This window comes from Urocitellus parryii, chromosome 7, assembly GCF_045843805.1.
Source record: "Urocitellus parryii isolate mUroPar1 chromosome 7, mUroPar1.hap1, whole genome shotgun sequence".
Lineage (NCBI taxonomy): Eukaryota > Metazoa > Chordata > Mammalia > Rodentia > Sciuridae > Urocitellus > Urocitellus parryii.
Genome location: NC_135537.1, coordinates 8,815,349 through 8,843,003, shown reverse-complemented (window position 1 = coordinate 8,843,003; position 27,655 = coordinate 8,815,349). Strand labels below are relative to the sequence as shown.

General features: G+C 56.7%; 1 protein-coding gene across 2 annotated transcripts in view; it reads right to left on the bottom strand.

Moving 5' to 3' along the window:
- The window catches only part of Ndrg1 (N-myc downstream regulated 1), a 50,612-nt gene extending 23,922 nt beyond the window's left edge, over nt 1-26,690 (bottom strand). The window contains exons 1-3 of one of the 2 annotated variants that reach the window (XM_026407650.2): nt 26,578-26,690; nt 14,820-14,903; nt 11,485-11,520 (exon numbers count right to left, since the gene is read on the bottom strand). In XM_026407650.2, coding sequence (XP_026263435.2) covers nt 11,485-11,520; nt 14,820-14,882 — 99 coding nt within the window. In that variant the 5' untranslated portion in view covers nt 14,883-14,903; nt 26,578-26,690. The remainder of the gene's footprint in view (nt 1-11,484; nt 11,521-14,819; nt 14,904-26,577) is intronic. The other variant, XM_026407657.2, reaches the window with a different exon arrangement.
- Between the last annotated feature and the right edge of the window lie 965 nt (nt 26,691-27,655).

The window sequence follows — 27,655 nt, the reverse complement described above, 5'->3', positions numbered from 1 at the left end:
ACACCTGGCCCACTGGTTAGACTGTCCGGGGTGGCCCCCAGGGTGGGGGTGGGAGCAGATTTGGACTCGTTCTTTGGTGATCTTACTAATTACCAACCTTAACTGGAAGGGCCTACCCATCAGTCACAGGGGGAAAGGCCAGCTGGCCCGATTGCCGGTCCATGTTCAGGCCTGGCACAGCCATCTGCATGCAGAGGGGCTCAGTGTCCTCTGGCAGAGCCTCTGGAGCCCTGGGTAATGTCCGCAGTATCCCTGTGCATCCTCCACGGGGCACCAGTCCCCTCTGGATCCACTCTCCAGCGCCTCTCTCCAAACTGCCACACACTCATCCAGTCCTTCTGGACACCCAGGACCAGGGAGCGTCTGCACAGCCCACCTGGCTCACCCTCACCAGGGAGCACAAGAGGTCATCGCCATGGCCACTGCCTCGGCCTGCCCGACCTTGTGCCTGAGCAGGTCCTGGAGGAAGAGGCGTTCGCCATGGTTGGCCTCTTAGGAAGGACAAAGGCCTGGGGCTCAGGAAGTGGAAATGAGATTGGGGCACAAGGTGCAGGCTACCTCTGGTCACATGTGGCCCTAGGGAAGAGTACCTGACACACAGCCGCAGGAACACCTGCAGACCAATGCTATGGGTGGAGAGACCTAGGGCACTTCCCCAAGGTCACCAGCTTGCAGAGGAAGAACCAAGGTTAGGGCCTTTATCTGCAGGGTCCTGTGTCCTTGTGCCAAGGGTCTGCTGGCCCCCATCATCCCTGGCGAGGTCCAGGTCCACCAGCCCACACATAAAGGAGGAGGAGGAAGAGAGGTGGGTGCTGGGGTGCCTGGGCGCCACAGCCTGTGCCCCACGTTACGCACTGTGCTCAGGCGGTTCTGAGCCAGCCCTGGCGCACGCTCTCCATCAGCCAAAACCAGGAAGACTGCGTCTGAGACTGAATGGGAGAATGAAAATAGCCACAGACACACACCATTGTCCTCTTCAGTCCCAAAGGAACGCTCTGTCCTCCTGTCCCTGTGGGGATCAATCACCCACTGTCCTGCAGGGAGGAACTTGTCATATCTCCCACGATCTCACCGACACGAGGCACCAGAAACCCAAGCCGCCACCAGAAACCGGCGGCCACAACCGCAGGACGCTCTGCATGTCCTCCAGCCTGATGGGGGAACACCTGGCTCGGGCTCCCTGGAAGGCACCCCTGGCGGGGACCATGGTGGGAACACACACCCCCTCCTCCACCAACCAGAACCCATCCTCAGCTGCCCTGCAGCTCAGAGGCAGACTGCACAATCCCTGCTCAAGGGGCCTCACCAGCTGGGAAGGTACCAGACAAAAGCCAGGCCACCCTGATCTTCCATCCACTGATCAGCCAGACCCTAGAGGGCTGCTCTCCCGAGGTGCAGGTGGTGGCGGTGGCGGTGGCGGTAAGGACCTTCTCAGCCAAGGCTCCTCACCCCAGGCCCTGCCTGAGCATCCTACATGTGCTGGCTCAGCAAATCCCCAAAGACCCATCAGGGAACAGCCATCTGTTCTGCGCAGACGAGGAAACTGAGGCTGAGAGAGGTGGAGAAACTTGTCTAAGGTTGCACAGCAGGAGTGGTGAGGAGGGCCTTGAGCCCCACTTGGATTTGGACAGTCCAAGTTCAAAGCCTGCTCTCTCTACATCCCTGTTTTGTGCAGAGTGCCAGATGTTACGTGAAGAAGGAGTTCCGGAAGGCCTGACACGCGATCCACAGTGGACTCGCTAAAGGGGGCCACAAGCAGGCTCCCCACATTTATGTGACTTCAGCCCTGGCAGCTCCAGGATGGAGCGATAACACCTCTCCTGGGCTCTGCTAAAGCTGCAGGGACTCTTGGGGACTGACGCCATCTACACTGCCTGAGCCAGCAAGCAGTAGGCACGGCACCTGCTGCTGCGGTCTACACTGCCCCCCACTCCTACCCTGAAGATCTCATCTCTCCGGCTGCCCCTCCTGGCGAGGGAGCGCCGCGACCCACGTGACCCACGGCAGACTCTTGCTGTGGTCATCCCAAACAGCCGGACCCTTCCTTTTGGCAACAGAATTCCAATTGTGGGCCCCACAGATTGTGCCTGGTAAAATTCCCTTCCCCATTCCCCGGCATCAGAAGATGGTCAGAGGCTCAGCTGGCCAAGACCATGTCAGCAGAACTTGCTGGGGCTTCGTGGAGAGCTTTGTTTGTTTAAGTTCCAACCTTGGAACTTTCCTCTTGCCCTCCACCTGCTTCCTCCCTGGAGCACGGATAAGATGCTGGGGACTTAGCAGCCACACTATAAAGGAAAGACAGGAGCTACACTCAGGGTGACAGAAGAGGGAGGAACCTGGGCGGGTGACATTCACGGCAGGCTGGACTAGGCCTTCCAGGTGTCAGCAGGTACAGCAAACATTTCCTGGTGAGGTCACTGCTGTTGAGTGGCATTAACCCTAACGACACATCCACCACGTGCCCTTGGCCATATTATGGACTTCCTCTGAGAATCTCTTCCCTGAACTGTAAACGGAGGTCAGTAAGGAGCCTGCCTGCTCCCCAGAGCTGTTCCCGGGACTCAAACCACCACTGGGACCTAGACACTGTGTCACAGTGTCGCCCTCCTCGTCAGTCATCACAGACAGCTGTTCTAGAGATGACTACCATGACGGGCAAGGTCAAATGGCTGGACCATCCGGGGCTGTGGAGACCAGCGGCCGCACCCTCCATCATCCCCTCCTCTCAGCGGGCCCAGGCAGATGCTCTAAGAGGATGACAGCTTACCCAGGCTGTCAGTCAGAGGGTGCGTGCGGTCACCCTTCCCCTGCCAATCAAGCTTTGGGGCCACAGTGTGGCCAGAGTGGGAGGTGCCTATGGAAAGCCAGGCCAGGAAAGCCGACGGTGGCCGGTGGCCCGTCAGACCTGCCTGGAGTCCAGGCCCATCACAGGGCTGCAGAGAGCGCGGGAACTTACCCCACCACCTTTTATAAGCCAGCTCGCCCTCCCCATCTTCCCAGCTCTTCCTGAGTCCACAGTGAGGAGAGGTGGGCACTCCTGGGAGCAGGAAGGAGGCCCAGGGAGGAGCCGGGGAGCAGGGGAGGATCTCAGCAGCACTGGCAGAGGACAGCCACCCACTCGGGGTGACCACTGCCCCACACTGCCAGGGCAGCATTCAGACAGCCGCTGAGGCTGCAGGTGGGTGCCAGGGCACATGCAAATGTTCAAGGCAGGCTCCCACAGCCACATCTGGCCCCTCCAGGCCGTGCAGGCCCATGGGGACACCTGGAGCATCCCCCTTCAATCCTCAGTGCTCTCTAACACTGTCCCCCCAGTGGGCAGTGCAGGGCAGCAGGCTGCTGAGAGCAGAAGGGCATTGCCTGGGGTCACCACATACAGCTGGGACCCACCCTGCAGACCTCCACTCCCTGAGGAGAAAAGAACCAGCAGCAAAATCTTTCTGGGACGAGGGGAAAGAGAAAGGGGGACCAACGCCATGGGGTAGGAGGCCCAGGCCCAGGCCGAGTGAAAGGCCATGAGGGTCAGCTCCGAGGCAGACGCCCTCCCTCGGTTAAAGGATTTGAAAGCAGACCCCAGGGAGGCTCAGCAGGTGGTCAGCGCAGCTGGGTCTGGACACCCCTCTGACCACTGCACCTGGAGACAAGGTGGTCAGAAGGCCCAGTTTGGGCCAATAGAATGTCAGCAGAACCTGCTGGGGCTTCAAGGAGAGCTTTGTTCGTTTGTTTTAAGGATCAACCTTGGAACTTTTTTCCTTTGCCCCTCCACCTTCTTCCTACCTGGAGCACGGATAAGATGCTCCTCTGGGATTTAGCAGCCACACTATAAAGGAAAGCACAGGAGCTACACTCGGGATGACACACTGGTCCGTGTGTCAGAGCCTGGACAGACCTCGATGACCCAGCTCTGAGTCCACCCAGGCACCTGGTGACCAAGGCGCCCTTCCATTCCGGCAGGAGGGCATCCGGGGAACCCACAGAAGGGGGGAGAAGCGGCAGCCCGTGTTTATTTCTCAAAGCCTCATTTTACGTTGATCCAGATGAGAGCTGCTGCCATCTGTCACCCGGGTTTGCTGCACAACCTGGAGGCTTTGCCAGGAAGTGGGGCGGTGCGGGGGCGGGGGACAGGGAATGGGTGGGTTGGGATTTCCTAGCTTCTGTCTCGATCTGCACACCTTCACTTAGGGGGCAAACAAGAAGGAACGCTGTGCACAGAACAGGGTCAGCAGAAGGTCCACTGTGTCTGCTTTCCCTGCAAGCTGATGGGTGTCCAGGGAAGGGGGAAGAACCAGCCCCCCACAGGGACCATACTTCCTGGACCCAGACCTGGGAGGCCTGCCCACCAGCTGTGCTGCCCCTGCCCCTCTCCCCACACCAGGCCCTGTGGCGAGCATCAGCTCATTTCCCAGAGAGCCCTGGTGAGCACACAAACACGATTCCCATGGAAACCAAATCAAATCAATCCATCTGAATAACGCAGGTGGAAAGAACTAGAAAGAGCAAATCCAACAGAAAAGGCGACCGGGGCGCCACAGGGAGTCACTCCGCCTGTGGGGGAGAGTTGTGGGTAGTGCAGGCAGCTCCGCCGCTCCTTCCCAGAAACTCACTGTAGGACTCTGCTCAGGCCTGGGGCTGAGCGTTCCGCCATCTTCTCCTCACGGTGTGACACGGGGCAGATCCCTTAAGTCCTCCTGGCACTTATATTGTGGGATGCAATAACTCCCTTACAAGGCTGCTGCAGGGGCCAGCTGAGAGGGCCTGGTGGAGCCCCAGCACTGTTTCTGGGGTGCAGTTCATGCCCAAGATCCATCACCCTCCACTTCCATGAGGCTACACTTTCAGGAGTCTGCTGGACCTAAATTTAGGGCAATCACAGGGCAAGTTCCCCACACATCTACCAACCTGCACTCTCGTCTGCAAAGGAGGACAATACCTCCCACCCTGTCCAGGAAGCCTAGAGATGAGGTGATCCAGATGAGATCCTCCTCTGGAGCAAAAGGGCTAGAGCTGGACCATCTCAAAGGCACCTGCCAGTTCTGATGGTCTGGGTCATGGAATTCTAGCCAAAGAAAATAAATCAGAGCCGCAAATACCCCAACCTTCCCCTCATCAGACCTGTAAACACAACTGCCTAGACCCTGAGGCCAGAGCCTTCTCAGCAGACTGGATCAGACATATCCTTCCTGTAGTGTGGCCCCTCAGGCCAGCGGCCTCCCAGGGTACAGGAGGGCTCCGGAATGGGATGCAGGGTCAGAGAGCAGCTGGAAGAACCTCACATGCACCACCGACCAATCTGCCCTGGGACAAGTCCCAGACCAACAGACCCCTAAGGAGATGCTAGCCAAGGGGAGAGAAGGCCACGGGCCATCTCCTCTGGCACCCATGCTGTCTCTTGAACGGGCTGTCAAGATGAGCAGCACACAATCAGCAGCTTCTCTCGGCTGAGCTCCGGCCTACAGGGTGTGTGTTTTGACTCACGGCAACATTTAAAAGCTGAAAGGGAAGGACAGGGAGTCTGCTGTGATAGCTCAAATGCTGAAACCAGCTGTTTGTCAAGCAATGACCTGGGCTGCTGTTAGAGATGAAAGCAGGTACATTCCTTCGTCTCCAACCCCAAGGACCTGGCTAGAGAGACAGGGCATCCATCGTGATGAAGAGATACATGCAATTGGCCGCTAAGGAGCAGCGATCGGAATCCTCGACGCATTAAACGTAAGACACAATGATACTCCAGATGTCCGAAGAGAAACTGCAGAGGGCAATGGGCACCAAGTCCTGCCGGCTGGCTGGCCCTCCCAGGTCTGGACCACAGTGAGGTCCCAGGGGCCAGAGACCAGTCCTGGCTCAGACAGCTGGCATCGGCAGGGCCCCCTCGCTGCTGGCCATGGGGAAGCCTCGGTTTCCTCCCCTATAAACTGGGGGTGACAGGACATGTCCCAGGAATCTACACAAGAGAGTGAGGCAAGCCCTGGGCACAGTGGCCAGTCAGAGGACACCGAAGGCCAGGGCCCGTGGTTTTTCTGGGGCCCCTGTGTGAATGCTGAGGTCAGAACCAGCTGACCAGTCCCTGGGCAGAAACACTTCCCAGACACCATGACCCTGCTCCATCACCCTCAGCTCCCAACCCTGTGGGCAGTATCCCATTGGGCCAGCAGGCATTGCTGGTGACACTGAATGGCCCCTAGTGAAGGAAACCCTACACTGACCTCGTACCGAAGAGTGGAGACTCGGTGTTCATGGTCACCACCTGAAAATCTGGGGTAGACCTTCATTAATATCACCAGTCAACCAGGTCTGTGAGCCACAGCCAGATGAGATCAGTGTATCCCAATATCTTCTTATAATAATCTTCATTCAGTGTCACTCAAGCTTGGATTCAGCTCAAATATTGTGATTCATTGGTGAGAGGGAGCCTATTAGCAGCTCAAAAGTTAACCCCTCTTTGTCCTTGGAAGGTTCGGAATTCAGGCCAGAGGGGCCCAGGCAGAGGCTGCTGCCCCAGCCTGCAATGATCTAAGCTCCTGTCGCATGACTGGGTCCATCTACCCTCAGGTCTCAGTTCAATGTCACCTCTCAAAAAGCTCTGCTGCCCACCCCCGGCCCTGGCCTAAGACAGTGCCCGCCTGCTCTCTCCCACCTCCTGGCTGGGGGTCAGCGGCAGATTGTCTCAAGCAGCCTCTGGGGCTGAAGCTGCCCTGTTGCTCCGCTGAGCTTAGTGTGCTTGTCTCCGCCGAGGGGACTCGAGCACGGGTCTCAAGCACGTGCTGGAGGTGAAACCCAGCCCTCCCCTCCCAGCTGGGTGGCTGAGGCTCTCCATCGGGGCCTGAGGCGCTCAGCACAGGGAACACGTTCTGCACTCATGAACGTGGAGCTATTCTTCTGGAATTTCTGTTCCTGTACATCTCCACTGTATCCTCAGCACCTGAGACCAGTCACAAAGTGGGCGTTGGTGAAGGGAAGGAAGGATGACAACAGGAAGATGCCCGCCCTCGGGGAGAGGGCAGGATGAACCAAGAGGCCAGCCCAGGCCTGAGGCAGGAGGCCTGCAAATCCCTTCCTGACCAGTCAGCCCCTTCAGAAGGCTCCTCCTGGGCCCCCACATCCCCAGGGTCCTGAGGGTATAGTTTCTTTGCCCCCCACACCTTGAGCCACTGTCAGATCAGCCTGCTCTGCTCTGCCAGCTTCCCCAGACTGCAGGAAGAAACAGATCAAGTGCTTCCCAAGCTACTGAGCGGCACAGCAAGAAGGCCTTCCCAGCACCAGGAAGACCATGCCTCCTAGGCCAGACTGGGCCCAGGGCTTCCCTCACTCTCCTGGAGTCTTCCTGTCTCCTGTATTGCAGGGTTTTAAAAAGCTGCAGTAACCATATTCCAGCAATCCTACTTCTAGTTACCAAGGACGGAAAGCAGAGTCTAGAATAGGTCATTGCACACCTGGGTCCACACCCAGAGCCAGAGGTGGAAGCCACCCACTCGTCTAGAAATGGATGACTGGATAAGCAATGAACGAGGACGCAGGGCCTCATCAAGGAAGGACGTTCTGACACTTTACCACAGGGGTGACCTCGAGGACATGGGGCCGAGTGAAACGAGCCAGTCTCCAAAGATGAGCACAGCACGGTGCCATCTGCAGGAGCTGCTTCGAAGTGGCTGCCAGGGGCTGGGCAGGGAACAGGTGTCCTTGATGGATGGGTGCAGAGTTTCAGCTCCACATGGTGAAAAGCCCCCGAGATGAATAGTGGTGATGGCCTTCCCCGTGAGACACTGCAGGCCACTGCCCTGTATGCTTAAGAATGGTTAAGAGGACACATTTCCATGTAATCTGCCACAATAAAACAACCGGGGAAACCCACAGTAGTGGGTAGGGAGGAGTGTTGTGTTCCCAATGGCACTCATGTGGAAGTCACACCACCGTCCCCCGGACTGCCACTTCAGCAAGGCTAGAGTGGCTTCCCACTTCCCAGATTGGGAAACTGAGGCTGGAGGGAAGTGAAGCAATATGCCTGGGTCCCTGGAGCTTTCAGTCCACTTCTCCTAGCCCTGGGTCGCCACCTGGACCCTCAGGAGGATAGACAACCACAGCACCAGGAAGACACACCCAGCTGCAAGGCACACTCTGTGACAGAGGACATAGGGTGGCTCCTATCAGACAGAGGCTGGGGAGGCCCAGCCTGGCCCTGGATGATCAGATGGCCCTTGGGGCTGCCCATCTAAGCTCTGCACAGTCCACAGACCTCGTAGATCATCTAGGGCTTCGGGAGTGGCTGCTGCAATTTCTACAGCTCTAACTGCTCTGGGTCATGGGTGCAAAAAAGAAGAGAGATTAGAAGCAGGATCAGATGTCACAACTCCTAGCGGCCCTAGAGCAGCCCTGGGTCAATGACTTCCCCTTGCCCGCTCCTCAGTTTCGCCTACTGGACTCTGAATATCTGGATGAGATAAACCTAGAATCCCTCAGGCCGATCCCGTCTCCTTCCAATCCCCCTGAGCACCTGCACATGTCCCAAGTCCGGAGAGATATCGATGGGCAGGATCAAGCTCTGGATGGCGGGGGAAGCCAGGCCTCAGCACAGGAAGGCACAGGAGAACATGAGCTCGCTTCCCAGCAGGCGAACCTGGAGATGGTTTCCAGTCCTAGCACGCTGGCCTCAATCTCCCCTGAACAAAGATGAGATGGCACCTCTCGTGCCACTGTTGAGGCAGAGATACCGGCTGGGAGCCCTGGGTACAATGCCGGGCACAGGAAGCAGTCGCTAACCTCATGGGCATCTGTGCAGGCTGCCAGGGGCGTCTGGGGCTGGGAGAGGGAGGCCCAGGGTCTGGCACAACCTGCCCCAGTCACTGATGAGTGGCCTGGGCGGCTCACTTCCCTACTCTGACTCTTCTGTTCTCAAGTACAAGTGGAACTGGAGGCCGCCATGAGACCTGCCCTCCTTGAGCAAGATCTGAGTCTCATGCTCCACAAAGGGCCACAAAGTGACATTCCAGGTCATGGCAGGGAGCTGGAGCAGATGGCCCCGGGGCTCAGAGAGTAAAGCAGCCAGAGCCAGCGGAAGGTGAAGGAGAGGGAGGGAGAATGCTGTCCCATCTGGACCCCGTCCCCAGACCCAGATCCTTCTTAGACCCCAGGATCCCCTCCCTGAGCCAGCTCCCGCCCCTGCAGGGGGTGGGCTGGGCCTTCCAATTGTCTCTGCATGCAGCTCGGATGGCCTGCAGACTCAGCTGAGATCTCCGCTGTGTGTACAGGGCACAGCGGGTGGGTTCCCATGTCACCTTGGAGAGGGTGTCCTTGCCTGTGAGCTGTGGGTGTGCCCCTGAATTCCAGTGGGGTCTGAGACAGCCCTGGAGGAAGGACCAACAAGCCAGGGGAGAGGGAGCGCTCCACACTCCAGCTCTCCAGGTCACGGCCTGGGTAACCTGGAGGTTCCCCAGCTGTAAGAGATGACACCAGAAGCTCCCTACCCAGAGTCTTGCAAAGATCAAATAAGTGCATTTCATTAAAGAAATCAAATACAACAAGTTGTAACAGCCCTGGGCACATAGTCGGTGCTCAGAAGCACTGGCTATCATGGTGTGTGATGATGATGATGATAATCCACAGGTGGAAGATAACCAGGTGCAGAAAAGCCCAGAAGCTTGCTGACTGAGAGGAGGGACCTTAGCCAGGCTCTCAGTGTGAGCGGCTCATTTCCTTGTTCCCAGCGTGCAGAGAAACCAGCCCTGGCCTGCATTCACCAGCTGCAGAGCCGGGACAGGCTGGGACAGCCAAGGCACAGCCTGGCTCCATGAGACAGGGGGAGGAGGGGTTCTGGGCAGCCTCCTCCCAGGCACCCCTGACAGCGAGGAGGGGCCCAGGCTGAAGCACTCACTGGAACAGATGACAGCGTCTAGTGACGGCCCACCATGTCACTCCTCAAGGGACACAAGTGCCTGAGTCCTGAACAGCAGGAGACTGGCCCCTGACTTAGGCCCCCACTCTTTTACGGGGACTGCAAAAGCACATTTTTATGGGAAAAGCCCACGGGGTGCTGGGCCAGCTATGGACCGCAGGCTGGGCTGCCTGACCCCTTTGAGCTTCAGCTTCCTCTGCTCTAACCATGGACACAGGCGTCCCACTTTACTGGGCGCCAGGGATCAGTGGGGTGTCCCTTGCTGTGCTGAGGGGCCCCACATCTCCTAGAGGTCCAGGGCCCGGGGCAGAGTGGGGCTTGGCACATGTTCTGGATGTTGGGGCTGCACAGCCATGAGGGTGTCCTTGGAAGAAAAGAAATGACCACACAGAGGGCAAGGTGTCCGACCCGTGCCAGCGGCTCGAGAGCCTGAGGTCGGGGTGGTCAGCCCAGGCTGACCCTCAAAGGCCTTGCACTGTGAGCAGCTCTTCAGGGCCCCAGTGACCTGCGCTAACCACTGCCCCCAGCACCCGCCCTGCATTTCCGCTCCTTCCAGAGATAATGCGGGTTCCCTGGCTGTGGGTGGATGGGGAGGGCGAGCCGTCACTGAGACAGGAGGCTCAGAGCCAGGAGCCCTGTGAGAGGAGGTGGGGTCGAGATGGGCACAACACAGCCGGCTCTAGTCCGGGGTCGGCACCCCAGGGAAGGCCAGGTCGATGGCCCTTAGTGAGGCAGGACAGAAGGAGTGAGAAATGGGTAGGAAGGAGGCAGAGAGAAAGGACAGGAACCAAGATTTTCACCCAGAAGTCTGCGCACTTCTCCAGACCTGTCACCTCTCCAGGCCTGTCACCTCTCCAGGCCTCTCACTCCCAAATTCCTGGAAAAGCGATAAACTTGCCTGTGCACTGTTAATTAACCCCCAATCAATCAATTAAGCAAAGAGAAACTCGGTATCTTGAGGAACCTGTAGCTTCAGGAACTTTCCACACTGTCTACTGATCAGATAATGAAGACCACGTCGGCCGGAGGGCCCGGGACTCCCCAGACACCAGAACCCACCTGGGGTCACTCCTTACCTTCCCAAGCCACCCAAGTGTCCCTTGAAAGAAGACCAGGGAACCCCAAACCGCACCTCTCACTCTCAAGACGGCCACCTCCTCCCTGGAGTGTGCGCCTGCTTTGCTAGATGTGCCCCGTCCACGCCTCCCACTGGCCCAGCTGCAATTCTTTCCTGTCACGGACGCCAAGACCCCGCTTGTCCTGAGGCAAGCCCCCCCCCCCCGGGAACGTCTCGGACTCTTCTCCAGAGGCACCTCTTCTCTCGTGACACCAGAGTCAAGGTCACAGGGTCCCTCATCTCCCTGCGTTTGCCCATGGCTGTGCGCCTGACCTGTCCTGGGGGAACTGACTGCTCCTGTTTCTTCGAGCAGCACTCAGGCCAGCTTCTGCCCTGGAGAAGCAGTGGAGTGTGGGACCGGCTGACAGCCTCCCCCTCTTCCCCGGCCCCCAGTGTTTGAACAGAGATCCACTTCAGACCAGCGGAGAGAGAGGAGAGGGGAGGGGGCAGGGGACAGGGAGGAGCCCCACCCTGTACTTGCCTGAACGTCAAACTCCTGCAGGAGGCCAGTGATGGTCTGTGGAGACAAGACACATGAGAGGTGGTCAGTTTCCTAGGGTCCTTTGTTACAGAAATAATGTTGGAACACACATGTCCTGCTATCCACCCTCCGTCCTCTGTAAGGCCCCCTCGCTCTTACAAAGAGAGATATTCCTTTTCATCTCAAAGAATAGCAGACCAACAGAAAAGCAGAGGCACTGGTTGGGTTCCTTTTTGACGGCAGCCTTGGTGAAAAAAGATCTGAAGGTCTAAGCTGACCACAGGATTCAGTGGTTACGGAACGCAAAGTGGTGATTAACTGGTCCCCTTATCTCCATGCACCGGCTTCACTTTTAAAACTCAAACCTGCCTCTTTTTTCCACGGCTGCCACTGTCTGGCCTCTGGATTAAAGTGCAGTCCTTCATAAATGGAAAGGAGATTGAAAACCTCGAAGCATTTCCCTTGATCTAAAAATTGTAAATTTCAGCCTAAATTCCATCTTTCACCAGAGCTTTCAGAGGCAAGAAAGGTCCAGGAAGATAGGGAAAGGCTCCCTGTGGCCGGTAGAGCCGTTGAAAGTGCGGCGTGGAGGAGGAACGGGGTCTCGCTGGGCTGGGTTTCCTAGAAATGTGGCCAGATGCTTTTCTCCAGACCCAGGGAGGGAATCCAGATGTTCTCCCAAAACCCAAGCCCCAGCCCAACCCACCACCAGCCTCCAGGAAAGTAGGGCTCAGCGGAGACAAGACACAGGAGGCCAGGGAAGCAGAATGGGCCCCCTCAACTGGGACTCAAACCTGCGTAGTAACAGATGGCCAGTTGCTGGGGGTTCAAGAAGTTTCCTGTCTCCTGGGCTATGGATAGGAACATGCCAGAGAAGCAAACCCAGGTGGAAGCACAGGATTCCTCATGCCGTGTGTGTGTGTGTGTGTGTGTGTGTGCGCGCGCACATCTTTTTACCCCTCTGACTTTCAAAATGTCAACAGGAGCACAGTGATAGCCCAGAGTGAGGAGAGACATCAAGAAGAACTTCCCACCAGCAAATCAAACTTAAAATATTTTGCTGAGTCAATGTAGGGAACCGGAAGGAATCCCTTTCCATTTGCACCCTGAAGGACAAGGTAAATGCCCACTTGAGATGGAGGAAGGAGCACATGACCTAGAGTCCACAAGCTCTTTGATGCCTGCTTCAAGAACAAGATGTTCTGAGGACACCGACAGGCGGCCTGAACGGATGTTCTAAAGTGTGCACACCCTGGGGACCAGCAGAGCCACTACTGAGAGTTCTTCCTCCAGCGGCGCCTGCACACATAGGAAGTGGTGTGCACACCAGGTACAGCAAGGGCACCCATGTCCGATTCACTGTCTGTAATGGCAAAGGGTTGAAAAGACGGACATGTCCACACAGCAGGCACCGCCAGAGGAACCCAGAGGAATCCTGTGCAGGGCAAAGAGAAGCACAGGTTCTCTGTGGACTGGCATTGAGAGGGTCCCTACGACATGCATTTGAGTGAGTCCAGCAGGGCGCAGCACACCATTCCCTGTGGTTACACAGAACACACTTCCTGTGGTTCATAGGGGACGTGCTGATGTGTATTTGTACTTCGAGGAGGGTTTTGTCGGACTGTCAAAGACTGTCCTGGACCTAGAGTGAAGATTTAGAAATGGCTGAGAGCATGCGCAGTGTCCAGTAGGGGTGGGCACAGTGCAGACCGCCATCTGTTTTATAAATAAAGCTTTATTGGGACACAGCAAGCCCATTTACATACACACTCTCCATGGCTGCTGTCGGGCTATAACAGCAAAGGTATCCAAAGGGGTTGGTTCCAGGAACCCGATGGAGACCCAGATCTGCAGATGCTCAAGTCCCTGATATAAAATCATATATTTGCATATAACCTAGGAGCATCCTCTTGTATACGTAAATCATCTCTGAATGACTGGTAAAGCCTATTATAATGTAAATGCAATGTAAATGGTTGTTAGGCTCCAATTCTTTAGGGAATAATAAAAAGTCTGGGCATGTTCCAACTTTGTCTTTAAAATATTTCTTAAAAATATTTTTGATGGGTGGCTGGCTAAATCTTCAGATGGAAGCCCTGGATACTGAGTCCTGGCTGAAGTGGCGACACAGCCACAGGGCCACGGAGCCAGTGGTGGACACCGGCTGGCCCTCTACAGAGGGTCCGCAGAGCCCGGGAGCAGTCAGCAGGGGCTCCGCAGCCTCCCCAGGCCTGGCTCCTATTTCTACTTGTATCCATATCTGAACGGGCTCTGGCAGACCAGAGGTCTGGGCCCTCCCCAGACCAGTTCCTTCATCTGCAAAATGGGGATGAGGACCGTTGCCCCACGGGTTGGTGATGAAAAGATCCTGAAGTGAGGAGGCAAAAGCCAGCAGCCACGTGTCCAGCCCTGCAGGAACTCCAGGCCTGTCACCAAAGGCAGCAGCCTGGGTTTGATTCCATGGCCCACATTTGTAACTACACATTTTGCAAGACCCTGCCTCCTCTGCTATGGAGGACACCACGGACCAGCCGCAGTCAAATGGGGCGCATCATGGCCTACGCATGTTAATGATCATCTGTGAAAGCATTTGGTTGGCCTTAGAGTAACCGCATTCTTAAGCCTAAGTTGCCACACTTTAAAAACGAGGCCTCATAACGAGCAGTTGTGAGTGTCTGAGAATCGGGATGTGAACAGGCTTTCAAACTTTCCACGGAAAGGTTGCTCCATCTCAGAACAATCAGCCCAGGACAGACCAGGCAGCTGGCCTGGGGCAGGAGACTCTGCTCTCAGCAGGAGGCCTCTGTCCCAGGGGTTTGGCAAAACCCCAGTAACAGCAAGCCCAAGGGCTGACAGCTCGGACTTTGCAATTTTGTGGACACAAAGTTGCAAGATGCCATGGCAGGACTGAAACCCAGGCCTGTGGCCCCAGAGTGTGTGGCTCTAACCCCTCAGCTGTGGACGGAGTAGGCAGACCCAGGGCAACGGGGCTCCATGTTGCATGATCTAGAACCACAGGTCAGACGGGGGCGGCTGGAGAAGGCAAATGAAGGGCAGAGGGCCAGTAAGGGGCCCATGGTGCTATAGCACTTAGAAGTCAAATTGAACTTGAACCTGGGCCTCTACCCCAGTGAGTATGTGTACACACGTGGGGTACACATGTGGTCACATGGGCACGTTACCTACACGTGCACTTGTGCCTGGGTGCCATGCCCACGAGTGTGCATGCTGTGTGCCCATGTGTGCGCCAGGGAGTGTGTCCACATGCATGTGTGTGTCCCTATGTGTGCACACATGTGTATGTGACAGGGACAGCCTGGAGCATCTCAACTCACCTCTCCTTTCTCCACCAAAGGCTTCACCTCGGCCAGATCCACGTCCTGTAGTTCTCGAGACATGTCCGAGTTGTCACCTGCCTGCTGGCGGGGGGAAGCAGACAGGTCAGCACTTCCTGAAGGAAGCACGTCCAAGGTCAAAAGGCCAGCTAGGCCCTGCCCGGCAGCTCTCCCCACATGTCCTGGGAGAGGAACCTGGCCTCACAGACACAACTACTTTCCAATAAAGTGATTTCCTGGACTAAAATCACTTCCCCATGCAGAGTCCAGGCCCACCCACTTCCGGTGGCATTTTAGATGGAGCCTCACATTATTCCAAAGCCCCCGACTGACAACCAAAGGAAAGAAACGTCATGGGGCACAGTCATGTGCAGGGGAAACAGGCTTCGCAGACGCGCGCACCCCTCTGGGCCACCCGATGCAGGAGGAGGGAGGAGGCAAGGAGCAGGGAAAACCCCGGCCAAGGGTCTGGTGGGCCCTGAGCATGCAGTCGGATTTGGGAAGAATGAGGTCCTTCGAGGCCAGAAGCACTTTGGGGGCTGAGGCAGAGCCAGGTGGTGGAGGGGGGGCAGGGCTGTAACTCCTTGGCTCTAACTCGGGCAGGTCCCAAAGGGCCAGGAAGGAGGGCTGCAAAAGGACACCCAGAGCGCAGTTCCAGTCCAGCCTTCGATGCTGACTGATGGGCCCCTGGGAGGGTGGGACTTGGGCAGGCAGTGACATCCGAGAAGCATACTGTCTGCAGCTTCATCTGGGAGCTGGACAGACAGACATTCACTCTGTGGTCAACAGTCAAGTTGGAAAAGGCAAGTCACTGCCAATACATGGGCGCAGGGTCCTGGGGAAAGCCGGAATGTCACAGGCACTAGGGAAGGAGAAGCCAGCGACAGAAGGGGGCTGGGCCGCCCGGCTCTCAGACCCTGCACCTCCGTGGGAACAGCCTGACCCAAGCCCTCACTGCTGCATTTCCGGTGGGAGCCTGGCCCCGCTGCCCAGGCCTCTGATGCCATGTGAGCAGAGAGTGTAAGTCTCTGAAATCCCGGCCCCCGGCTCCTCTGCAGAGCCAGCTCCTGGGTCCACAGGGACATGGGAAACTCAGAGGCCAGCAACAAGAGCAGGGCCACTCGGCTTCAGGCCTAGGCCAGCACATGGCATTCCGTGGGCTGCTCCTGCTCACCTCTGGGTGCTCTGGTCCGCAGCCACAGCGTGATTGTTCCCCAGGGGATAACCACCCCCCCCCCCCGGAATGCCTTTATGCGGCCTTTGGAGTATGCTCCAGAACATTCTGAAAACAAAGTCGGTTTTATGTCTGTGAGCATTCCTGGCAGCTGCCCGCTCGGAGGCAGGAGGCATGAAAAGCCAGGGTCTGTGAGCCTTGCTAACTCAGCGCGTTCAGGGTCCCGAGACCCTGGCCCGTGGGACGCCTCGCCTACACAGCCCAGAGAGCCTTCCAGAAGTTCAGGGCCCTGCCAACACCACCTCCCATGATAAAAGGGAAAGGACTGCAGGACTCACAGGGGCTTCCGAACCTCCCTGTTCGGCCCACCGTGTGCCCGGCCCACCAGGACTCGCTCCTGTAGCGTACAGGATACATTTACTTAAACCCCATTTTTCTTCTTCTATTTTTTGCACGCTAGGGATGGCGCCCAGGGGCACTCTACCATTGAACCACATCCCTAGCCCTTTGCGTTTTTTTTTTTTTTTTTTTTTTTTCATTTTGAGACAGGGTCTTTCCAAGTTACCAAGGCTCATCTCAAGCTTGCAATCCTCCTGCCTCAGTCTCCTGAGTCACTGGGATTACAGGCATGTACCACCACGTCCAGCTTAAATCCTTTTTTAAGTTGCCACTAACCCCCGAGAGCAAAAGGCCTTGAAAACTCTTCTACATCTGTAAGGACTCAGCACATGCTGTGGTTCAGCCCAGTTTGGTCAGATTTCTGTGGCTTCCAGAAATTTCCATCATATTTGAATATGACATCAGCCTCCACAGCTTCCTCCTCCTCCTTCAGAATGGAAAGGAGAGCAACTTCAGCCTCTGCTTCCCAAGCACACGTGGGGAAAAGCCCTTTTACCTCTTTTGACCTGGCTTCCCACAGCACAGGAGGCAGTGGCTGGCTGACTCTTAAATACCAAGCCCTTGCCAATCTGCTCTTTGGAGCTGGAAGGGCCTCATCTGGCAGAGACCCCCAGTGTGTATCTCAGTTAGGACTGACTTGGTCCCAGGCCACCTCCAGCAATGTCTGGGGCACTTTTTGATTGTCATGACTGGGGGTTGCTACTGGTTCCTAGTGGGTAGAGGCCAGGGATGCAGCTGCCCAACCTACCATGCACACAGCAGTCTCATGACAGAGTTATTTGACCCAAAATGTCAACAGTCCCTGACTGACACCCTGGCCAAACCAAGGACTCTGATATCCACAGTGGGACTGGATAAAGCAGAAGAAATGTTGTTCTTGTATCTCAGGGACAGATACTGTGGGGCTTGTGTGCTCATAAACATAACTACCCCGGGCGGGGGTGGGGTAGAACACCTGCCAGGTTTGCCCCTCTAGGTCACTGCCCCCAGGAACAGGGCTGTGTACACCTGGGGCTCCAGCAGATGACCTCTGCCCCTTGAACTCTCCAGCTGCTGGGGTCCAGCATATGGTCAGCCTGCAGCAGGCCAAAAGAGAGCAGCTGTCCCATCTCATTCCCTGGGCTATGGCCAGTCAACACCAGCCCCTCCCGCATCTCTGATGCCCCAACCAAAGGACTTGCTAAACTTTATTTTCAGACGTTTTTGTCCAAAGGAAATGTTATAACAAAGATCAAAACCAGATTTTAAAAAAAGAGGTGCTTTGGATGCAGATGGGGACAGGGCGTGGAGCCTCCCCCGCAGCTGCCCTTCTCCCCTCCTAGGACCTGCCCACCCACCCTGCCCTGCACCTCCAGAGCTGCCCTTGCAGAGCCCCTGAGCCCCAGGAAGCCAGGCCTCAAGGCTGTAGCCTATCAGAGGTTTCCTCCTGTGTAGGGTTCTCCAGCACCTAACATGGGGCTGAGACAAAAGCAGACTTTGTTGATGGGGACCTACTGCGTGACAGGTCTGAGGATTCTGCCTTGAACAAACAGCCAGTTCCTGTCCCCACAGACCCAGTTCCTGTGCCCCTGGAAGCCCCCCTTGGGTTCACTTAGCAGGTCTGTGCACTGACCGAATGTCCCTCAGCGGCTGCGCTCTCCTGGACTGGGCAGATGCTGTCCTCACCACGGCGACCTAGGACTCAGCACTACCAACACTTGGGGCCCCAGAGTTCTTCCTGCTGGACGCTGCCCTGAGCATTCTCTGATGTGTAGCCACCATCCCTGGCCCCCCCAAACCCACCCCCAAGTCCTGACAGCTGAAGGTGCCCGTGACATGGCCAAACATCTCCAGGCGCAAATCAGACCTGGCTGGGAGGGGCTAACCTTGGCAGTGCCTGGCATGAAACGGGTATCCAGAGAAGGTCTGTCAGACACAGTTCTTATTTAATGTGGTTCCTTCCCCCGCCCCGCATGCCCCACCACATCTTTGCTGTCCCTTCACAGAGGAGGAGGCTGATCCGTGGGTCTGATGAGTGTCCTGGTCATACAGGGTCATCTGCAGGACTGGCCAGGGTGGAGCTAGCCAATGCATACTCTTGATTCTTCCCCATACTCTGCTTGTCCCTTGGGATTGGTCACCAACCAAGAGCAGAGACCACTGAAGAACTCACTTCCAGCACAAAACTCTACTTTGTGGTGCTTGATCTCCTTCCACCCAGATGCACTGGGTTGGGGCTCTGGCTGGTGTTTCTAGGCCCACTCCCCCACAGGGGCCACACTCAGTGGTCACATCCTACAGCTGACAGAGGCCACTTGGCCCAGCAAGTAACAGCAGACAGGAGGTAGGTGCTAGACTCCACCCCTGCACCTCCACAGCTCCCTGTAGAGTCCTAGCTGTTGGGATCAGAAAGGGGCCACAGTGAAGTGACCAGCAGAGACTCCACACAGCACCATGGATGGACACTGACTCCCTGCTCCCTGCTCCACCTGCACAATGACATGGAGCTGCCACCCACCTCTCCAAGGTTCTCCAAGGAGCAGACATGAGCCCTGGAGGCAGGGAATGAGGTCAGGACAGTCTCCTTCTGCTAAAACCCCACTTCAAAAACAGGGCTCAGGCCACCACGGTATCCCACAGACTGGCTGGCATCACCCTCTTCCTTCTCCACCTGCCCACTCAGAGGAATTCAGAAAACCCACATCAGAGCAGGGGTAGGCTGTTCTGAGCTAAGGGAAAGGCTGGTGGGTCAGACTTGAGCATTGCCCTTCATCGGCATGTGATCCTGACCAAGGATCTGAGACTCTCTGACTCTGTTGGCTCATCTGCAAATTGGACATTATAACTCCTGCTCCCAGGAAGCAGCAGGGGCTTAGACAATGATGCACTGAAGCTGGCACACTGCTTGCTGCTCAGTTAATCAGTGTCCTTGTCTTCCCTGGTTGCCTGAGAGTGCCTGGGTATGTATGGAGACAACCTGTGTTTTACACCGTTAGTCCCTACGGTGGCCCAGCAAAAGGGGATCACAGGGAAGATGTTTAGCAAACAGCACAGGAGTCTCCAGCCTTCATTGAACTACCACCATGTCTCTTCCTCACCAGCAACGGCCATCAACAAATGACCAAGCCCCAGAGGGCTGGGCAAATACCTCTCCATTGCACCAGACCCCAGAGACCATCAGAGATTCTCAGGAACTCATGGGTTCCAAACCAAGCCAAGACCAGGATCTGCCTAAAGACAAGCATGTGACCCCAAGGCCTGGGTCTCAGAGGTGTCTTGGGGAATCTGAGACCACTCGGGAATAGTTAACCAGTTCCTATGGGACGGAAGGGACACACCGTCTGTGATTCTCAGAAAGCCTCAGTCAATACGAGGCATGAGGGAGCACACCTGAAAGCCCAGTGACTCGGGAGGCTGACGCAGGAGGATCGCAAGTTGAAGGCTAGCCTTGGTAAGTTAGCAAGACTCTATCTCAAAAGAGAAAACAAAAAAGGCTGGGGATGTCACTCAGCAAAGGTAGACTGTCCCTGGGTTCAATCCCTAGTCATGAAAAAATAGTTTTTTTTTTTTTTAATAACAAAAGGAAAAGGTCTTAAGTGGCAGGTGCACTGGCTTTGGAGTCCTTGGCACGGGAATCCTGCCATCTTACCACCTCATAACTCCGGACAAGGCCCTCTCTGGGCCTCAGGTTCCCCATCGGTCAGGTATGCCCAGGGCACATTCCGTGGAAATTGTCTGGTGCACAATAAGTTGGGCCCATGGGAACCGCAGGAACGTGCTACACCAAGGCCAAAGGGCCACGTGCCCGGGACCCTCACAGGGCTCAGCTCAGCTGTGGCCAGGTTAACTTCAGTTTCTCAGGCTCCTGCCTGTTAAGCCTGAGGTTTTCGCCTGGCTCTGTCATGCCTCCAACTCAAGCTATTTCTTGGAAACTCTCTGTCCTCTTGAGCAACTGCTTTTGGGCCCCTGGAATCCCTATGGGGTAGGACTGAGGGGCATTCAGCAGAGACAGCCAAAGGAGCCCCCTCTGTGGCACTACCTGAGCTCTCCAGTCTGTATTTGCTGCAAGCATCACAGCAGCCCAGAGCAGGGCACCAGCATGCTCACCGCCTACCACGCCGGCACTGAGTAGGACACGCGCTGAGCCGGCAAGCTTCACGCTGGCACAGGTAGGAGCTACCTTGAAGGGAAACGCTGGCAATGACACCACGGTGCCCTGAACACACAGCAGACCTCCCTCCATCTGTGGCAGCGCAGCGTCCCAGGGCTGACTACACTTGGCATGTGGGTGGGTGGGACAGTCATGCGTCTCCTTCCAGCCTGTGCAGTCACAGTCACGGCTGAGCCACGGGGAGCGGCCTCCACTTGGGGCAAAACCCATCTTAGCCTTCTCTATGCTCCCTTCACAACGCCCAGAACAGCCTCTGCTTTCAGTTCTCCCCCAGGTGCCCTCCTGACTTGGCAACCGCAGTGCTCTGAAATGTTCCCTCTGCACGGTTTCACTTGTTCGCCTCAGAGTCCCTGGGAAGGTGGGTTGTACCGTGCCCAGTCTAGAGACGGCAGCCCGAGGCTCAAATAGGAGGGACACAGGACTTCCCGGGGTCACAATGTGGACCCCTCCCCTCCAAGGGAAACGTCAAACTCACTGGTTTGCCATGGGAGCAGGTCTGGGGCTTAATGAAAGCGACCCACAGCCTTCCAGAGTTCTGCAGTGAAGCCCAGGGGACAAACCTGGAGGGGACACTGGCAGCTTGTGCACGGATTGTCATCATCAGCCACCTGCCTGGATTCTGCCCCCTCAATAACACGCCTGGTTTCAAAGCCACGTGAAAACCAGCCAGAGCTCTTTCCAGTACACTGGGCTCTTTATAGGACAGATCTTTAAAGGGCGTGAAGGGAGGATCAATACTGCTCTTGCCTGACACAGAGACTTCCCCATATAGAAACCCCCAGAAAGTTCCAGAGAACAGTTCCATTTCTGCATGACTCCAAGGAGGACCGCCCTGGGACGTGCCAGGATCCCCAGCCTCACTGTGGAAACATTATTTGGCCGATTCTTTGCCAAAGAGATTCTGAAGCCAAGCTCCAAGGCAGGTCACCGGCTCCCTTGCTGTTTTTCGGACCTTTGGAAACAGGAGGCCCTGGGGAGGGTGAGGAGGCTGGCAGCCTTAACGCTCAGTGTTTTTCTTGTGTAATCAGCCAAGCAAACAGTATGGGTGGACTCGCTGGACCCTCAAGAAAGTTCCCCAACTAGAGAAAGGAAGAATTGAGGTTGGGTTTTCAAAGTCTGAGAGAGAAATCAGGGGGAAAAAAAAAAGGTATAGGGTCATGGGCAGAAGACCTCCAGACTAGGGATTTCTAGGGCCTCTGTGCTCTGCGTGGAGCCTGAAACCTGGCAGGTATCACTGAACTGCTCAGTATTGAAAGACGAGACCAGAAATCACTACAAGGAAGACAAACCCCAGCCCCACTCACTGTCAGATCACCAGCATGGCCTGCATTCCCTGGGTACCTGCTGGAGCTGAAACCAAAGTTTTGCCGGTTCCACTGGAGCCCAGAACCCAGAGGTCAGGAGAGCAGCTGAAACACAATAGCAGGAAGAGGGAGGGTCTGGAATCCACAGAGGCCCACCCCCTTCTCTGCAGTACACCGGACCTTCCTGGAGGTTCTCAGTGGAGTCTTGGCAGTGCCGTCTGGCAGAGCCACTGGTTTGGCAGAGAGAAGACAACTGTCCAAGGGGCCAAGCCCAGTAACTGGAAGTCCGGAGGAGGACACTGGTCTCTTAAAGGATTGTTCTGTGAATCTGCGGGACAGGCGGGAGTTGCGCTGGATGGTCTGAGATAAACAGAGCCAGTGTTAGCCCAGGACGCGGAAATGGATCCCTCATACAGGGCCCTTTGTCCCCAGGATCAGATGCTGGCCTGGCCCACAAGATCCTTCCCCCAGATGGTCTCGCTGCTCCCACCCTCGGGAACGGCCCACCCGTCTTCCTGACACACAGTGGCCCAAGTTATTCCCCTCACACTTGGAGTCTTCCTTTTGAACGGCATTAAAGGAACCCCCACCAGGGGCCAGGGTCTCCTGTGTTGGAGGAACGGAAAAGCAGAGAAACAACCTAATCCACCGTGATGATCCCAGGACACAGGGGACACTCAAGTCACCCAACACAGGACCTTCCTTCTGCAGAAAGGAGGAGGGAAGACCAAGGGTCAGAGTCACCTGTTCACAAGAGTCCCACTCACATCCATATTTGGGGCAGGGTGCTCAGAACCTTTGAAAGTCAAGGCAGGCAGAGGCGGGGAGGGAGGAAGAGGACCTGCACCCCACCTCTCTCTTCGAAGCTCCAGAGGGATTAAAATGCACTCCTGTTTAAAGGGTTCCCCAGGCTGAGGTGGGGGAAGGATCAAAGATGGACTCCTGACAAGGCATTCACGTCCCATCAAAAGAGACTGTTTGTGGGCTCGATTTTGTCATCAGTTCCTATTCTTTGGTGGCAAGACTGACTCTCGGCCATTCTCCTCATTCGTGGCCTACCCTGGAGAGTTCAGCTCCACACCAACACCCAACAGCAGTGTCTCGGTGTCCACCTGCTGTTTGTGCGCTCTCCAGGGAACAAACCCGGCCACACACAGTAGGCCAGGCTGCTTAGCAGAGACTGCCCACAGCTCGGCTCCACTCCAGGGTGAAGACAGGTTGGCAAGCAGGCTCTGGACCAGACGCAAGCAGGAACCAGGAAACAAGTCCATCCTTGAAGGATGGGCTCAGGGGCCTTCAAGGTGGCCTTAGAGGGCAACACAGGAGTCTGAAATGGCTGGGCCTAGCTCACTACCTTGATCTGAACCCACTCATTTGACAGGGCAGTCTCCTGTCCAAGCCCCAGTTTTCTAACCTGAGAAGAAGAACATGTCCACGAGGTACGTCCAGCATCCAACATCCACTAACTGCCAGACCCAGAGGCCACAAGATGGCCTGTGTGGCCACTCCCTCCTTCTCCTCTCCCCAGCATTCTGGGACAGTCTTCACACCCTGCCTTCAGGGTACCTGGCTGTGAGTTCAGTCCAAGTCTGGCTCTAGCATGGGCAGGTGCCTTCAGCCCTAGGTAGGTTTAGAACAAGGGGCCCCAGACACTGCCCAGGACATGGTTCCAGAAGGCTGACACCCCTACTCAGTGTTCCCCACCTGCTGGGCACTTTTCTGTTTACATGTATCAGCTCAGTCAAGATTCTCATATCCTGTTGAGGCTGTCATTCTCATTTTACAGACCAGGAAGCTGAGGCCAGGGCTGATTACCTCTCTATACTTTCACTCTGGCCTGCTTTCTCCAGGCACCCCAACATGTTTCCATGCCAAAGCACGAGGACTCCGACACCGACTGTCTGGGTTCAAAGTCTGGGTCTCCCATCTTAGCCACATGGCTAGAGTCAAGGCCTCTGATTCTCCTGGCTCAGTTTCCTCATCCACTTGCTGGAGATAATACAGCCCCGTCTTACAAGGTGTTAAGGGGACACAGCAGCTGCTCTGGAGAGAGATGTCCCAACCCTGCGCAGCCTTCCTTCCTGCTGTGTCTGGCCCGGCTCCCTGCTAGGACCTTAGAGACTGTCACATGCTGGTTTTCCTGCTGAGCCACAGGCTCTTTGAATCATGCCTTGGATAGATGCTCTGGAGTTGGGTTCCAAGGAAGAAATACAGCTTCAGGCCATCAGGAAAACATAATGCCATCTTTCTGGCCCCTATGAAGCAAGCTCGGGCCAGCGGGTTTCAGCCACCAGCTCTGCCATTTATCCTGGAAAGGGCAGCCCAACCAGTGAAGCCAACCAACAGGGGCTGCAGTCCTTGCGCCTTTCCCACTCAACTGATTTGGCTAATCTCTAAACATCTGATTTATACTTTTTAAAATACCCCCTGCATTCTGCCTCCCCTGCCTCAAAGTGCCCTGTCTACACTCTTAATGGAATGCTAATTTCATCTTACGTCTCTACAGGAGACAGACAAAGATCTAGTTCAGCGCTAACCAGAAGATCCTGAAATGGGCCTAGAGGGGGAGTTCTGGTTCTCACTTAGCTTTGGCACAAGTGTCCCTGTTTCTGGGTCTCACTTCCCATCAGCAAAGTGCAGAGAGGTCCATTACAAATCAATGGCTTGCAACTGCAGATTTGCTTGCCACTCTGAGAGAACTCTCTGAGGAGAGGAGGCCCCCATACATGATCCATAGCCAAACATAACACCTCCACCCACACCTTCCTCCTTGGGACCCCACCTACTGGACCAGAAGGGAAGGGGACAGTCCGCTCCCTGTTGATGGTTGGACTCTTCCTAGGTGCTGGCTCCTGGGACAGCTGCCAGGCTCCAGGTTGAGGCAAAGTCCTCCTCCCCACCCTGGTTCTACTCACCCTCCTGGAGAGACAAGGTCCCACAAAGCTAAGAAGGTACAGGACAGGGGACACCCAGTGTCAATGCTTATACCTAAACATCCTCCCTTTGGAGTTTTTCATCACCAACTGGAACTACTCCCTCCCTGGCATCTTCCTTGAACCCTACCTGGTGCCATCCTGGCCAATCAGGCTCTGTGCCTTTCGTGCCAGTGCCCCTGCTGCTGGTGGTTGGCTAGCCCCTAAAGGCAGGCGGGGTTTCCCGCTGCACCTTGCTTCTTCCAATTCACATTTGTGAAACGAAGTGGAGACTCCAGAATGTCTAGACAGGAGGAGGCCGGGCTGGAAGGTTTGCCTCGAAGCTGCGTTTTCATACCAAGAACAGGGCTTGTACTTCGATATCACGTTCCCTGGGTGGCGTGGAGGAAGGTGGAGCTGGCTGACTGGCATATAAGGATGTCTAAAGCCCTTGTGTAGCCACTAGCTCAACTCTCAGTCTTCCATCTTCCCCAGGAGCTTAAAGGAATCAAACATACTGAAGTGCTCAGGACACGGTGGGGAAAGGCTGTTCTGGGGACGAGATAACCCGGCCCTCCCTGCTCGCTGCTTCTAACACGCATCTCCCACGTTCAACCCAGAGAGGGGGCGCTGGGGACACGCTAGGACAGCTGACAGCTTGGGTCAACAGACGCGGGAGGAGGGGAGATGGCAGTGGTGAGGAAGCGGTCCCCTAAATCCCAGCTTCAGCTCCTAATCCGACAGAGGAGGTCACAGCGTGTTTTCCCTGGAGCCCTCGCGTTCCACACCCCTGCCCGAACCTCCTCGAGAGGCTGAATCAGAGACCGCGGCGATCTCCCGGGAACAGCCGAGCAATTCCAGCTGTTCTTCCCGCTGGACCACAGGAGTGGCTGGCCACAGAGACACAGGAGGGAAGGAAAGCGGGGGCGGGTGGGCGGAGGCGACAATGACGACACTCCTAGCTGCAGTCAGCTCAAGGGCCGCCAGATACAGCGCGACCCTTCGCGCCCAAGCTACCTCTCCAGCGCCGCCACAGCGCCTACCCCGGGCCGCCTCGGGGACTCACCCTGCCCGGCGGCACTAGCTGACACTCGATCTTGCGCGTGCGGCACGCGCCATAACACACCCCGACCCCCCCACCCCGCGCGCGCGCGCTCGCGCGCGCGCACACACACAAACACACACACACACACGCCCTCTCTCACACGCACCACCCAGCTCAGGATCTGGATCGGCACCGCCCCTCATATCTACTCCTCATATCTACTCCGTTCCTGGCCCAGTCTGGAAACCAGACACACCCACTCCCCCTTCTCCAGCCTCTTCGCCAGCGCTGCTCACCCCTACCCACCCACATCTACACCCGCGGCGCAACCGCTCCCTCCCCGGTCATCCTGACGTCCCCCGCCAACACACGCACACCTAGCACCTCCTGCGCCCACTTCCAGCACGCACGAGGGCCAACGGGGCCAGCGGTGCCTCTGGGAGGACCCCAGGAAGCGCGATTCAGGTGTTTCTGCGCTGGCTCAGCGCACGTTCGCCGACTCCCCAGGACCCCGATTCTCCAGTTAGAAGAAAAGCAGACGGCGATCAGTCTCCCCCGCCCTTTTCTCTAGTCGAAACCCCTACTCCAGCGGTGCTGGAGCCCCAGAGTTCCTTCCCTAGCCCGCGCCTTTGGGTCACCACGCTCTGGCAGCTCCGTAGCGCTCGCTCCAGAAGCCTGCGGTCCACAAAGGGCGGGCTAAGCGCCCCAACAGCACTCCCCAGAAACCCCTTTCTGCTGTCCCTGTGCGGGGGAGGAAGAGGGTGCCAGGCTTACCTAAATCAGACGGAGAGAGGAAAGGAGCCAGTGGTTAGGGTGGTGGCGCAACGCCCAGAGACAACACTGAGGAGAAGTAAAGATCGGCGTGCGCTCCGGTGCGACAGCGGGGAGCCGGGCGAGGTTTGTTTATGTCCCGGCGGAGGGCGACTTTATAGGCGCTGCAGCGCCGCCTCTAAGCTTCGCCCCTCCCCTGCCTCTGCGCCCCGCACGCAGCGGGGACACACCCCTTTCCCGCTCCCTCCTCCCCAGGAACGGGTCTGGGCTGGGGCAGTGCGAGCCGGGTCCGCGGAGCCGTAGCCTGTTGCGCAAGCTTTAGTAGGGGCGCGGCTGGAGGGCCCCGGGGTGAGCTCTGCTGTCCTCTCCGAAGTCCCAGAGGCCCAGGGCTGGGCGTGCACCGCGAGAGCGTGTGAATAGGGGTGCTGTGTGTGCTCGTGTGCGCGCTCGTGCGTGTGCATGTGGACTTCCTTGTGCCTCGGCGTGGCCGCTTGGCTCCCGTCTCTCAGAGTTTCTTCTTTAAAACATCTCATCGCGCCACGCCCTGACATCCCTCTGGTGGACTCCTCTAGTTCCTTGAAGTCTCAACGCCTTCGCCCCTAGCCCCACCAGAGACCTTCCCATGGCCGCCTGCTCTGCTTCCTCCGACCAATTTTCTCAGACTCACACCAGACCCCTTCTGCTTCCCCCCAACTCTCAGCTGAAATTCTCGCTCCCATGTAATCTCGTCCATCTTCTCCGCTGCACCCCAACGTCCCGCATCTCCCCTTCCCTTCCCCCTTCCAGTTCTAAGCGCCTCCGCCCGGCCCGGCGGCCCCTCTCCCTGCCCCACAGGCGGACGGGAGGGGGCATCTCACCCTCACGCTGCCACTCCTGGTTGCTAGAACTTGCGCAGAGCTGCCTTTCCAACCCCAGTCTGTCCCACGGGCGGTGCTTTGTGTAACTGGCGCCTGCCTGCGTGTTCTCAGGGACCAAAGAAAGCAGCAGTTCTCGTCCCCGTGAGCAGGAGAGAATCCCCTGGGTCCTGCAGAGCTTTTATTATTATTATTTTTCTAAGGTGGAAACCACGGCCCCACCCTTT